Source organism: Punica granatum, chromosome 7 (genome assembly GCF_007655135.1).
Source record: "Punica granatum isolate Tunisia-2019 chromosome 7, ASM765513v2, whole genome shotgun sequence".
Classification (NCBI taxonomy): Eukaryota; Viridiplantae; Streptophyta; class Magnoliopsida; order Myrtales; family Lythraceae; genus Punica; species Punica granatum.
Genome location: NC_045133.1, coordinates 7988927 through 8004529, shown reverse-complemented (window position 1 = coordinate 8004529; position 15603 = coordinate 7988927). Strand labels below are relative to the sequence as shown.

General features: G+C 35.6%; 1 protein-coding gene across 2 annotated transcripts; it reads right to left on the bottom strand.

The window, feature by feature from the left end:
• Window positions 1–207: 207 nt before the first annotated feature.
• LOC116214691 lies at window positions 208–4323 on the bottom strand. 2 transcript variants are annotated; one of them, XM_031550113.1, is made up of 4 exons: window positions 4028–4323; window positions 902–1936; window positions 753–821; window positions 208–646 (listed from the first exon to the last, which is right to left on the bottom strand). In XM_031550113.1, the coding sequence occupies exons 2-4, from the start codon at window positions 1094–1096 to the stop codon at window positions 500–502; spliced, it is 411 nt and encodes a 136-aa protein (XP_031405973.1). In that variant the 5' UTR covers window positions 1097–1936; window positions 4028–4323; the 3' UTR covers window positions 208–499. The 2 variants fall into 2 exon arrangements, with proteins under 2 accessions (XP_031405973.1, XP_031405974.1); XM_031550114.1 differs by lacking the exon at window positions 4028–4323 and having other exon boundaries at window positions 902–2921.
• Window positions 4324–15603: the final 11280 nt, after the last annotated feature.

The following is a 15603-nucleotide window of genomic DNA, read 5'->3' as shown; positions in this document are numbered from 1 at the left end:
CAATTTTTCAACATAATACATAACCAAATGCACTTTTTCAACATAATACATAATAAAATGCAGTTTTTCAACAGAATACATAATCAAATGCACTTTTTCAATAAACTACATAATCAAATGCACTTTTTCAACAGAATACATAACAAAATGCACTTTTTCAATAGAATACATAATCAAATGCAGTTTTTCAACATAATGCATAATCAAATGCACTTTTTCAACAAAATACATAACAAAAGAGACTTTTTCAACAGAATACATAACCAAATTAACTTTTTCAACAAAATACAGAACCATAAACATACAACTATTGCAGATCTTGTTGACATTTAATTTGGTGAAACTACAGTCAAAACTATACAAACTGCCTATGTCCACTAACTCCTCAAGATCTTTGACTGATGGTGTTTGATCCTTGTGATGAGCTTGACGTTGAAGCTGTTGAAACTGGTGCAAGCACTCTTGGCCTTATAGGAGGGGATCTATAAGCATGAGTACTCTAATTGCCTCTACCCATCACTGCTGCAGGTAACCTGAATGGAAATGTGCTTGGACTTGGAGATGGATTAAATGGTGTTGGAGGCCTCCAATTAGGATCTTGTTTTGTTGATATCCCCATTCCAAAGCTAAAAGGCCTTTGTTGAACCTATAAAAACAAGATTTATATGTTGGCTTCCCTAAGTAAAAATAATTTCAATACTCAAGTATATTCAATCAACCCGAGCAGAAGAATGTGAAGCTGAAATAGGTACGCTAGACTCGAGGATGATAGAGTCTTGAGACCCTACAATGGGGCCTGAGGGGCCTAATAGGGGTTCAACCTATCAAAATAGCAAAAGAGCATTTATAAGACAAAGCCAATTGAATTTATCATAGTTAACATAATAAACAATTATTATACCTGCGAATCAGATGCATTAGGACCCCTAGTTGTTCTTCTGTTTTCCCTCTTATTTGGAGCATCATTAGTGGCTTCTTTCGTATATCTCCTAATGTTGTGCCCGACCTCTCCACATCTAGAGCAGTGAGTCTCACCGTACTTTCTTGTTGCCTTGGAGGAGTTGCCAGAGTTGCTTGCATCACCCTCAAATTGCATTCTCCTTTGCTTAGGCCTTCCAAACGGTCTTTTAAATGCAGGTGGCTCAATTGGTGATAGTTCAGTGCGGTGCCAGTCATTTTCACCAGTAATTAGTTTAATCTATGGGACATAAGTGGCTCTCCATCGTTCAGTAGAAATGAATGAACATACTTCTCGGGTTCCACATTATTGTAAGCCATGCAAGCAATAGCATGTGCACATGGTATCCCAGTTAACTGCCACATTCTACAACTGCAAGTCCCAGCACCTAAATCTACCACCTTACATTGGGGCCTTTTCCATATTTAAAATTTGTAACCTGCTGCATCACCAACCTATTCAGGGGTTCAATATGAACTATCTTTCTATACTTGTCTAGCCTACTTTGTGCTACTGGACAAATTGGACCCACAAAGCTATTTGCCCTCAATCTGTGCTTATTCATATTCCCCATCAAATAATATCTAATATCATCAAGCATCGTAATGATTGGCTTACCTCTAAACTTCACAATCTTCGAGTTAAACTGCTCACAAATTGTCACGACCCGAAATTTCAGCTGAATTTTCCTTATATTTCCTCGACATCCATTATCACGTAACTATTCATATAAAATCTGCTTTCCATAACTCTAAAAAATATACAACTACTACAAATGCTCTCACATATATGTTTATATAAGTACGATTCTAGCAAAGCTATATTGCTAAACCAACTAAACAAAAGTTTCAGGTTGTAACATTTTCAAGTCCATTCTGTACAAAAAGGATATCTATCAAATAACTAAGGTTCCTACCTAGTTCTCCAAGCTGATCCCCGATATCAAAAAGTAGTTCTTCCGCGCAATTAGAAGCTTATCTGGAAAAATATATGCAGGGTGTGAGCTGCATCTTAGTGAGCACTAAATTCCAAAGCAAAATGAATAATATTAAGTGATAAATATATTTTAGACAACCAAATATTCATATAGATAGTAGTAGCATAACCAACTCTATCAATTAATTCACCAACACGACATATTAGACAATACGTACAAATGATTAATAAGTTCATTCATCAACAATCACTTGCCCTTATAACCATATAAAACTATTATTAGAATTAACATTTAACCCAACATCATCTTGCACTCATAGCCTAATTAAATCAAATTAGCAAACAATACGGCTTCCACATAATAATTCAGACAATCATAACAATCATCACATTTACAGCAATCCAACCAAACAAACAATAAACAACACAACCAAATCAATATAGCTATAGGGTTGCATTTCCTCGCAACAGAGTTATGACGGTACCGTGACCCCGCACATCTCGCTCATACCGTTCTCAACTTCCAATATCCACATCTCATAAGCGGGGGCCGCCTATTAACCTCTGGCGGTAAGAGTCGACCTCAATTTGTATTCCGTCGGGTCTTAGCGGCCGATCGAGCCCCTTTTTCTATTCCGCCGGGTCCAGCGACCGATCAGGCCCTATTTGTATTCCGCTGGGTCCAGCGGTCAATCTGACCCATTTTGTAATCCGCCGAATCCAGCGGTCCCATGGCTATATAATCACGCAACAATCACAAGCACAATCAACTACAACCACGCCATCTCATATCATATACCCACACCAAATTCTTATTCCCAAATTATCGCAATCTCCGCATACACAACCACAATCCCAATCATATTGAATCACATTATCATCATATACTTCATATGCAATCCACATATTCAATCACACTGCATATCCCAAGTCCAGGTGGAACATAAAAGGCCATATTTCTCAGATCCTTTCACACAACATGGCAATGCCAATTCCTTAATCTAACTACCACTATATTCATCTTAAATAATTTATATAATTATAACACATGATTTCACCAGGGAATAGAGTATTCACATAACATACACATATATATATATATATATCATTTGACAATGGAATAAAGTACTCACCTAGCATTACCAAGTTCAAGTCTTCGAGATACGTGGTGTTGGTATCCTTGACATGTATTAAGTTTAGCAAGAAACCAATTTATAAGCATATATCACACCTCCATGTAACTAATCATACTCTTTAATAGTATGTTTATTCCCCAAAAAATTATAGATTGTATTTCAAACTAGTTCTCCATTTTAATATGACTTAGAGAAATTTTCATGAAAAGCCATCCAATACTAGTCTCTAGTATGCTTATCTAGCACTAAAAATAATGAGAGTAGCACCTCATTAACCCGCGGCGATCCCTTTATAATATTATCTTAGTTAAATCTACAGAATAATGCTTCATGGAATGATGCAAGATAACCTAAAGGACACATAGAAACACGATAAACAAACGCAACCATTTCTGAACAGAACTTGAATCTCAATTATAGAGCCTTTACCCAAACAAACACATTTGTAGAAATTATCGAGCTTAAACTAGTATATAAGCTCAATCATAAAGCTTAAGCTATTTGTCTATAATCTTATCTCTTCAATTCAGAACAAATTAGTCAAAATTCAACCTTCAAAGATAGAGCTTGCAGCTAAGCAACCACATCAATTGGAATCATCAAGCGAAAATTAGCATATAAACTCAATCTTCCATTAACCCCCTTAAAGTTTAATAATCTCATGTAATCTAATTCTTTCCTCAAGACTAATTTAAACAGGGCCAAACCTGTGGATACATCTATCTTTCATCCAAATCGACACATTAAGATAGAATAATTAAACATACAATCAACGCACGAACTAAATCCTTCATTGATCCACTAACGAGAACATTAAAAATAAAGTTTCCCCTACCTCCATGATCAACTTGCACCCAAACAGTGTAAATCAATAGAAATTATCACCACAGAACCTCAAAATCAATTATGTCACAGCATCTTAAACCCTCAATTTCGAACATTCTTTAGGTCAAATTTGAACGCATTAACTGAGATAACCGAGGAAGCAAGAAGGCACCTTCACAGCTGATCAAAGGCATAAACAAGACGAAGGAATTCTGCCGCTTTTCGAGTTGTTTTGCTTAACCAAGTTGGGCCGGTTTCTCACCTCCATTCAGCTGGTGAGCAGCAACTAGAGAAAATGATCGAGCAAAAAGAAAGAAGTGGGACAGCATATAGAGAAACGGAAAGGAGAGACGTAAACTAGAACGGGAATCGAAGCAACGGCCTTGCTCTCCGAAGCTTCTCCCCTCTTTTTCTCTCTGTTACTCTCTTTTTCGTTTTTTGGCCACCCCACCAGAATCCAAAAAGAAGAACAGAAAACAATGGCAAATGATAATTGGAAGGCTTAGGCGGTGGGGAAAAAGGATGGAAAGGGTGATAAGGTGTGGACAAGTCTACCATAAACAAGTTAAACATCTCACTTATTTGATTTCTTTCTTCTTCTTTTTTCCTTTCCTGATGCTCCAGCAATATGTACGTAATATATATATATATATATAAACATGTAAGTAAATGTATGTATACATACATATATATACTATTTGAAATAAAAAAAAAAAGATGTCAGGTCTCACAATCAAATATTGTTTCGTAGATTATCATTCTTAGGATAATCACTAAATCCAGTTTTGCTCCAAGCGTCGGGCTTGAATCTTTTCAGCTATGCCCATGCATCCTCATTCATTATCTTCATTATCATCATATTCTGATCAAACTCCACTATTGCGATACTTCTTGCACATTTCCAGAGTTGCTTCGTTAGGTCCATGTTCTTGTACTTGCTGTAGAAGTTCCTCCATATGTGCTACACAATTCCTATGTGGAGCACCAAGATATAGTTCCTCCAAAGCCAATTTCAAACCCTGTAAGAATCTTTATTGTCAAATAAAATTCTAGTTTTAGTCAATATTAAAAAATTAGAGTTGCTTGGTTGATAGGTACCTTCTATTGATCTGATATAAAGTTCCAACCATTGTCACTATACTGTCCAATATCCCCAAGCAAATTTGTCAAAAACCAACTCCATGTATCCCTACTTTCTTGCTCAACAACAGCTATTGCAATCACATAGAAATGTTGATTGCCATCTTGAGCAACAGCAGACAGTAACTGTCCTCCGTAGTACCCCTTTAGAAAACACCCATCCAACCCAATGAGGGGCCTGCATCCTGCTTTAAACCCCTGAACATTTGCATTAAAGCAAATGTATAGCCTATCAAATGTTGGTGGTAACTCTAGAATAGGTCTGTTTACTTGCAAACCAAATGTAGAATTAGGATTCCACCTCCTACGTTCCTCACAGTAGTCCTACAATTTTTGATATTGCAACTTCTCAGATCCCTCTACAGTTAGCCAACCTCATTGCTCTGTATATCTGATAATCATCTACATGAATACCTCTATACCTTTTAAACCACTCAAAAGCATCATATGCTGTCATCGTCGGGTATGATCTTAATTTATCAACAAGCTGAGTAGCCAACCACTTCTTATTAGCTTACTTATTTTTGAACCCCCTAACACAAGTATGTGGCTCCATGAACTTCTTTACTTTGAAAGTTTTCACCTCATTACTCCAAGAACAGAAGATCTCCCATTTGCACCCTTCCGATCTACACTTTGCTCTAACCCTTTCGTTGTCATTCTTCACAAACTTGAATTCCCTTCTTACTGCTATATTATAATCTGTCACAGCTTTCTTGAACATAATTAAGTTCGGGAAAAACATGTGTAACTCTAATTGAACCTCCCCAAACGTGGCCTTCTCATCAAACTCGAGATACTTTCTCAACTCCTCTTCACTCTTGTCATCATCAGAGATACACTTGTCCACTAACTCTTCTGAAATATAGCCTTCCTCTTCATCACTGGAGATGACCATATCCGTTGTTGGTGATGATCTAACAACTATCTGCTCCCCATTTTCAAAATCTTATCGATCACCAGGATGCTCTTCTTCTTCACCTAAATGACCTTCAACATCGTCGTTAAATATACATTCTTTATCCCAGTAAATCCCTGAATCAACATGTTCAGTACCTTCATATTCAAAATGATCCTCCTGTCCATCTACATCATATCCTTCAACATTATCCTCCTCACCAACCTCATAATCGTTCCTTCATAAAACCAAACAATATAGTAAATATAAATCTAATACCAAACAGAAAGCATAAATAGATATATCGTGCAATGTATTATATTAATTTATGATCAACCTAGTGAAAGGGATAACCTTTTCCATCAAAGAAAGTGAAGAACTTTATGAGGGAAAATGTACTATCGATTCATTTTGTTCAAAATGAAATTCAGAGTTGAAATGTATAGACTTGACGATCTGTACGCATTTGAAATATAAAAGCTCTACGTCAATCTCTTCCGAAGTAATATGCCAGTTTCGCCTAGGACAACAATAAAATTCAAGACACTTGATTTTTTTTTTTTGTTGGATGAGGAGTTGTCCATGAATTACAACAAGCATGAATTGACGAATTATGATACATTTGTCCCAGAACAACCCAAAAACAAACCAAAACATCACAACATTACACCATCTGTTATCCAAAACCACCCTCAAGCCTCACAATCTTAGCTCGGGTTCCAGAGCAAACCATCCAGCAACATTTTGTTGAAAGGAAATTGCAACAAAACAACACAGCAGAACGCCATCTGCAGAAACAAACCAAAACAATCGGATTTCAACTGACCAAAAACAAACCAAAACCGCCCACCATTAATCACCATTAATCGACATTTCAACTAATCTGCTCCCTATCAGCAACAATCGGGCTTCTCGGATAGTCAAAACTTGGCAACCAACAACCGGATGCTCACGGATGATCAACACTGCCAAGTTCCAACTCCCGCAGCAACCAACAATTGGGCAACCAACTTCTCACCAGCAGCAACCACGATTTCAACTTCTCACCGGAAAACAACCACCAGCAACCACGATTTCAACTTTGGATCACATACAACACACTGAATTGCAGAAATCTTGATGTGGCTGGGGGAATTTGACAACTGAATCGGAAGAGAATGCACCTCAATTAGGGTTTGATCGATTTGGGGCAATTTCGAGTAGGAAACCGAGATGAGCAGGGGGCAAACGATGATTTTCACGGCGCGTAGGGGTTTATGTCAGGGACCTGCGTTTTTTCGAACGGAAATACCAATTGGTTCAAACGTTTAAAATGGTCGGACCAATTAGTACATAGAAAATCTTTCAGGGACGAACTTGCCTTGAGTTGTATATTTGAGGGACCAAATTGTCCATTTGTCGTAAAGTATTTATAAGGAAATTTCTAAGATGACTTTGTTTCCTTGTGATAATAGCACATCGGCCACTGGATTTTCATTTCCAAGATCCAACGGTTGAAAAAGGTAACTGTCTATACAAGTAGCCGGTCAACCTCCCTTACACCACACCGTATCCTATCCCTGCCCACGCCACCCCCTACCTCGCCTGCAGTGAACTGCAAATGTCCTTTTCTTTTTTTCTTTCAAAGTTTCTTTGAATTTAAATATTCAAAAGCAATAGATAATTTATGTCAAATAAATAATAACTACACCAAAAAAAGAAAAAGAATTTGGTGCTTCGAGTTAAAAAAAATATGAAATATCGAAATTTTCAGTTGGAATTGTCTTAATTCAAGCTTTTGCTTTCAAAAAGTACATGAAAATGCCAACCTTTGTAACTTAAAGTACTAAACTGATCTATTTTTCGTGCTTCATTATTGCATGAAAACCGAATTTTCAATTTATAGTACTTTATTTAAGTGTTTAGTATTGTTTAAATACTTAAAAATACAAACTCGACAGGTAGAAGTACTAAATTGGTATCTTTTTTGTACTTCACTGGAAGGTGAAGAAGGTGAAGTACTAAAATTTTCAATTATGTAAGTATTTTACTTGAAGCATTTAGTACTGTCTATATACAAAAAGATACTAATGTTAACAACTTAAAGTACTAAATTTGTCTACTTGTATGAAAAAAAAAAAGAAAAAGAAAACCAAACTTAACAAATTAAGGTGATATTTGGTAACAGAGTAAAGTATGATTATACTTGATTCCATGGTATAAAGATAAAAGTAGTTTGATAAATTTATTATTAAAAAATTGATTGTAATTATATTCAAGAAAAAATCTGTGAGAGAAGTACCGATGTTATTGTATAGTAAATTGGTATACTTGTATTTTGTTGGTAAATATTGAAAGTACTTGGTAAGTAACTGCATGAGATGAAGACAAAAGTAGTTGCGTTTTGTTAAAGTATGTACTAAATTGGTACACTTATATTTTGTGGGTAAGTATTGGAATTTCCAATTTTATAGTATTTTAACTCGGCCATTGTCTAAGTACATAAAAATACCAACCTTAACAATTGAAAGTACTAAAGCGGTATCCATGTTCTTTGTTAGTATGTGAAGTACCAAAATATTTTATTCTGCAATATTTTAATTGAAGCGCTCAATATTGCCTAAGTACATGGAAATACTAATCTTAACAAATAAGAGAACTAAATCAGTATATTGTTGTACTTTGTTAGTACATGAAGTACCAAAGTTTTTTATTCTTCGAAATTTTAGTTCAAGCAGTCAGTATTGTCTAAGTAAATTGACATACCTACCTTAACAAATAAGAGTACTAAATCGGTATACCTGTATTTCATTAGTACATGAAGTGTATATACAATACTGTAATACCATATCTTTACGCAACTCAACTCTATTCTTCCTCAATTTTAATAACATAATCATTAATGCTTTGTCTGTTTATTCTATTTAATAATAATTTATCGCTTCCTAACTATTTTTATAATCAATTTTTTAATAATAATTTTTCTATATACTTTCGCATCTACATCTACATATATATATATATATATATTATGACACATTAATATATATTTGTCAACACTTACAATCATTATACAAAATCAAATTTAGTTGGATCACTTATCCATCTCAAAAACCAAATGCAAGCTAAAATTTCTAATTATGTAGTATTTTAGTTCAAGGGCTTAATCCTATCTAAATACATAAAAATGCCAACCTTAACAACTAAAAGTACTAAATCAGTATATCTTTTGTACTTTGTTAGTACGTAAAGTACCAAAATTCTTTATTCTTTAGTATTTTTAGTTCAAACGCTCGGTACTGTCTAAGTACATGGAAATACCAACCTTAACAAGTAAGAGTATTAAATTAGTATTCTTGTTGTGCCTCATTAGTACGTGAATCGAAAGTTTTCAACTCTATAATATTTGAGTTCAAGTTTTTAGTGTAGTCGAAATATCTAAAAATACTGAGTATTAAACCAATCTACTTACTGAACTTCGTTAGTACGAAATTTGTTATTCTTTTAGTATTTTATTTCAAATGTTTAGTATTATCTAAGTACATAATACCAACACTAACAGCTACAATAAAAAATATGGTTCACGTGGACCTTGGGAATTAGCCGGAGAAAACTTGTAATCCCTCGTTATAAAGTAAATAAAGAAAGAAAATCTTAAATAGAATTAAAAGTTATTAATGAAGCAAGGGGGACTACGGGTGAGGTCGTGATGGCCGGCCAACACTCCCATGACTGTGGTAGCCGATGGGCTCAAGGATATCCCACGATAGGTGGATCACTATCAACGGTCCCAACATCACTTGAACAAGTCAAGGCCGATTGCTCTCATCGTTCGTGGTTCGTTGGCTATCTTAGAGGCCGTCAATGAACTTGTTTGGGAGTGTGGTCGCCATCAGCTAGGCCGTCGACCCACCATTGTCCTCGGGTTTGATGTCTTAAATTACTTTTCGTTATTTATAAAAATTTTGTAATATCTTAAAAAAAATAAGAAAAGAGGACCTGGACTAGTTTTTATTCGGATGGTGATTGAGGAGGTGGGGGACGGTTCCGCTGCGTGGTGGGAGGGGAGGGGCTCCTTAGTGGAGTGGGCCCCACGTAAGATTGCCCCCCCGGAAAGCTAAAGCCGGTGCAATCGGCTCCAGGGAATAAGCAAAATAATGGCAAAACAGTGTTAGCGTCATCTAGACAAATTGTAATAATGGAATGAATCTTTTTTTCCTCCCCCTCTGTGGACGAATAAATGAGTTATTTTTATAATGTAAATTATTCTCCAGATAAACAATGATGTTTTATAATCATTTGATTTCATATCGTCAATCACCAGCAGCTTATGAGAAATTTCTGTTTGAATAAACAGTTAATCGAGTAATTAATCGTCACGTGGGTGAATATTATAATGTCACTTGACCATGTTTGCTTTCCTGTCTTTATTTTGAATTAATCATAACTGTCACAAGACCCACCCAAATACATATGGGAACAAATTAAAAGAAAATTAGAAGCAAATTGTAGTGTTTTATTTCTAAATCTCCATCGACTTATCAGAAATAGAGCTCGGGGGAGTGAACTCGCGGAAGCCATAGTACTTTCTTAGGTCAGCTCAGTTCAGCCTAGAGTTTGGCTAGGATGAAGAGTACGGGATCATGATCTAATTTGCTGTTCAAATTCAATGTTAACCCCCAAAGTGTTCAAGGACTCTTTCAACTGATTCGGCAACTTCTGCAGATATTACGTACACTTGTGTCGGCAATCTGATCGATAACATTAGTTTTATAATTTGATTGCTAAAAATAATTTGATGCTATCAATTTGATTGTTCAAAGTCATGGATCTCAACCCCAGCAGCTTCTGCGAGATTCCTATGCAATTTGTCTGACGATTGAAAAAGCAAATAAATGATATGTGAATAAGTACGATACTAAGAAAAATTTATACTGAAAGAGTTTTTCTCTCCTTAATTAGTCAACCCGATTCGAATTGAATTTATCAGAGGTGCATACCGATAGAAGTATATGCTACTAGCTTTGCCACTTATACTTAAATGTGAAACTTAATTATTGACATTCCGGGCTCCTTATATTAAAGGGACCTGTCCCAGCTGCCTTATCCCTTTCTTTCGTTCTCTTTAGGGCTTTTAGGGATGATGGGAGGAGAGATAAGGAGATATAAAAGAATAAACTTATAGAATATTGTGATAAATAATAAAAATGCCAAAATCAAACAAGTAAATGAATGTTTGTGTGATGACTAATGCGTTGCTCTTGTATGCGAGGACTCAAAAGTTTGAATCCTCCCTCGCCAAATTAATTTTCACATGTTAATTGGAAACGCCAATCTTGTCGTGGTACTACCAAGTCGTAAGGCTGTGTTAACTGGGGTCCACCGTGGCCTAGTTCATGTCCGATACGAGTAGCAGAGGCAGTTTGAGGAAACTTTCGTGCCTTCTAATCAGCACTTCCAGGAGTGGCCCAAAGAACAACGAGATAATATACCACGGGGAAGATATATTTAGAATACTATAAAGAGCGAGTTTTATTCATCTTTTCTAAATTCTAATTCAAGGATTCATAATGGCGTGGCGTGGGTGTAATTTCGTGAACATTCAAAGGCTATTTATTTATATTTTTACAAAAATAAAAGGTCTATAATAATCATTCATAATCACCAATTAGCTTGATGAGTCCATGAACCATTCAAGATGAGAAGAAAATCTCAACAGCCACTGTTCATCAAAGGTTATTTTTGTCGTGGCTCATTCTCTGTTGGATACTCCTCATAAGACTATCTAGAGCACCGGTCTCCACACGTGTCTTTGACGCAAGGGGGCATTGTCAGAAAAGTGGGGGAGAGACGCCTCGCGCTGCATCGTCTCTCAAACGAATGACCAATGAACAGCTGCCCCGCGACAGCTCCTAGGCTCCACCCGGCATGCGGCAACTTTTGCTCTTTTTTTAAAAAAGAAAAAGAAATTCAAATTGGGAGACCACTTAAATAGAAACTACAACTAAAGTTATGGGTTTTTTTTTATTGAGTGTGTCAACGTATGATATGACGATAATATGGCAATAAAGAATCTGTTTCAGATATTTAAATCAGAGACTATGGTTGAAGATAGTCTAAGAGTTGCCATAAGTGGACCCATTTCGTTGTCATCATCATCGAGGGTGATAATTTGGTCACCCTGCACTTCAAATTGGATCTCGTTTCCTTAAAAATCCTATCAGAACAGGGCTGTACATCCAACATCACCTCAATGCCCCTATATACGGGGCACATCTCCCATGCTTACCCAAGGAGCAACCGAAATTATGCGGATCAACGGTTCCGCTATTATAAAGTGTTCTTAACCTATTAATTGAGAATAAATAATTCGAACTAGTTTATAACCCACTTTGGAGACTATAACTAAAGTTATGATTTTTTTTTTCATTGAGTGTGCTTCCGTATGATGTGACGATAATATGACAATAAAAGATCTATTTCATATATTTAAATAAGAGACTATGGCTGAAGATAGTCTAAGAGTTGCCATAAGTGGACCCATTTGGCAGTCATCATCATCGAGGGTAATAATTTGGTCACCCTGCACTTCAAATTGGATCCCGCTTTGCTTAAAAATCCTATGAGGACAGGGCTCTACATCCAACATCACCTCAATGCCCCTATATACGGGGGCACATCTCCCATGCTTACCCAAGGTGCAATCGAAAATATGCTGATCAATAGTTCCGTTATTATAAGGTGTTCTTAACCTATTAATTGAGAATAAATAATCCTCACTCGAACTTCGAACTACTTCATACCCTACTACATATAGTAGGGTATAATTTCATTATTTCATCATATCAGTTTAACAAACATGTAAATCCTAATCTTGTAAATCAACAAGCACACCTCCATTTGTTTCTCTGGTAAAAGGAGAAATAAATATTGCACAAGGTTAGATAAGAATAGGAGCTATTACTACAAGAAAATTTGGGATTACCAAGGAAAAAAATCCCTTGGTATTCCGTTGGAAATCCATATTTTTTTGACACATTTTTTCTTTAGTTTTATCAAGGCAAAATTACACCAGAAACTTCCAAACATTCCCTTAAAAATCTCTCAGATTTCCAAGGGAAACCTTATTTGGAATTTCCTTTTTTAAATCTTTTTAACCTTTTGATGTTCGACGGAACCGTAAGACCCAACCGTGTATTTTTTTGACACATTTTTTCTTTAGTTTTATCAAGGCAAAATTACACCAGAAACTTCCAAACATTCCCTTAAAAATCTCTCAGATTTCCAAGGGAAACCTTATTCGGAATTTCCTTTTTTAAATCTTTTTTAACCTTTTGATGTTCGACGGAACCGTAAGACCCAACCGTGCCCCCCAGTGCATCCCATGTTTTTACCACCATCCTATGTGTGTGAACAGACAAGGAGCTCCAGTAGGGGCTCTGGGCTATCCATTTTTTTATAAATAAAAATAAATATTAAAAAAACCAATATGACGTCATTTTGGTTTGCATTGCTCAAAACAAAGACATATCGGTTTATTTTAAAATAAAATTTGATTTATTTTTATATAATGTCTTTTTGGGTCACATTGTCCAAAATAACATTGTTCTCTATTGGGAAAAAAATATATATATAGGAAGAGAGAGGGGGGGGGGGAGGAAACAAAGGAGAGCTCTAGTGGGGCCTTTCCCGCCGACGACCTACCCCCTAGGCGAGGTCGTTGGAGGCTATTATAGCCTCCAGCTTCCTTGCTTTAATAGCCTCCGGCGACCTTACCATTAGGTAAAGTCGCTAGCCGAAGAGCCCCACCCGAGCCATCCCTGTTTCCTCTCATAGAATTATAGGGAGAACTCGGGTGGGGTTCCCTCGCCGACGACCTTACCCCAAGGCGAGGTCGCCAAAGGCTTCCTGACGCACTTGGTAACCTCGCTTGTGAGGAGGTCACCAAAGGGGGAGTTCAGGCCCTACCCAAGCTCCCCACTTTCCCTTTTTTTTTTTGTTCTTTTCCTTTTTATTTTAATAATTAAAAAAATATGAAACCCTAAAATTGGCCTAATACTACGTTGTTTTGGTCTATTGTTTTATTTATTAATTTTTCTGATGTTGTTAGACCACATAAGATTTTTGTTAGTCAATTTTAACCCCGGACTATTTTGACAAGTTAAATTGAAGTTCATGTATATTTTGATGGCAAAATTCTTGGTGTTCCAAAGTGATGGCAAAATAAAATTTCATGTATCAAATTGATAGTTTTCTCTATATTTTTTGAATTACAATGCTTAAGTATACATACAAATATATATATATATATATTCACTACTATAAAAGGTAAAAACTTTCTCCAAAACTATAGAAATAATTAATATCAGTTTTTATATAAAATAAAATAATCTTAAACTTGAAAGATTAGATGAATTATCACCTATCATGAAAAAAATGATAAATTATATTCCACTTATTAACCTTACCATGAAATTAAAAGAATTAATACAATCACAGTAATCTTGTCGTCAATTTCATTACTCCTTCGTGTTTATAGTATCCCAAGATCTTGTATTTTCATTCTAATTGTCAATGTATAATTTTTAGATCTTAATCTTTTCACATGGATTAGACGATTGTAGCACCTCTAAATCTATATGATTGAATTTGGGCATTATCTTTCTTTTTAACGTGTTAGATTCACAGCTAAACTTGAAGTCGTGTCTTTCTGTATTATTTTTTTAAAAGTTGTGCTATATTTAAGAAATAGTATAAATGCCGTGTCTTTCTATGCTCCTCTTTAAATGTCGTGCTATATTTATAAAAAAATACAAAAGTCTTGCATTTTTATACTATTTTCTAAAGGTCGTGTTATATTTAGGAAAAAATCAAAATGACATGCTTTTCTAGGTGATTAACCCTATGCAAATTTGTACGAGTTAATTGGCAATATCTCTTTCTTCGGGGATGCGCGTATAAAATGAATTTTGAAACATGACGCTTACTCTTTGAAGACTTTCTTTTAAGCCCAATTGCTCATATTTTTCAAGTGAAAAGGCGCAGTAAAATTTTCTCAGATTAAGATCCTTTGACAAGGGAAGATTTACGTAGAATAGATAGATAGACTCAAATTTTACTAGTGAAAGAAAATAAAAAATTAGAAAATTGTTGAGTGCGTAAATAAAAACTTCACTTTCTTTTACATGAATATCTTCACTTCATTGCTATCAGAACCGGACCGGACCGGCCGGTTCGATTGGTCGGACCGGAAACCGACACCATGTCCGGTCCGGTTCGCCTGAAACCGAAATGGTAGCTTTGAATCGTCGGACCTATTGAACCGGCCGGTTTTAAGCAAAATTTCATTAAACCGGCCGGTTCTATGATTTTTATGAGTTTCCTATTTAATGTAAAAATTGGTTGGTTGTGTAAAGATTTGAACTCATGACCTCTTGCTTCTCATATTAGCATACTACCAATCAAGCCACCACCACTTTTTTGTTCTTTTAACTCTACTTTTAAGTACTTATTAAAATAAAATATTTATTTTGAAGTAAGAAATATTAAATATAGATACTTTCTTATACTATTATTATATTTCTTTAAAATCTTAATTATCATAATTTTTTTAATAATATGAATATTTATTTTATTTTAAATAAACGAGCGGTTCAACCCATCGAACCCCCGGTTGGACCCATAAACCCATGATCCCGTACCCCTTCCGGTTCATCATCCGGTCCGGTTCT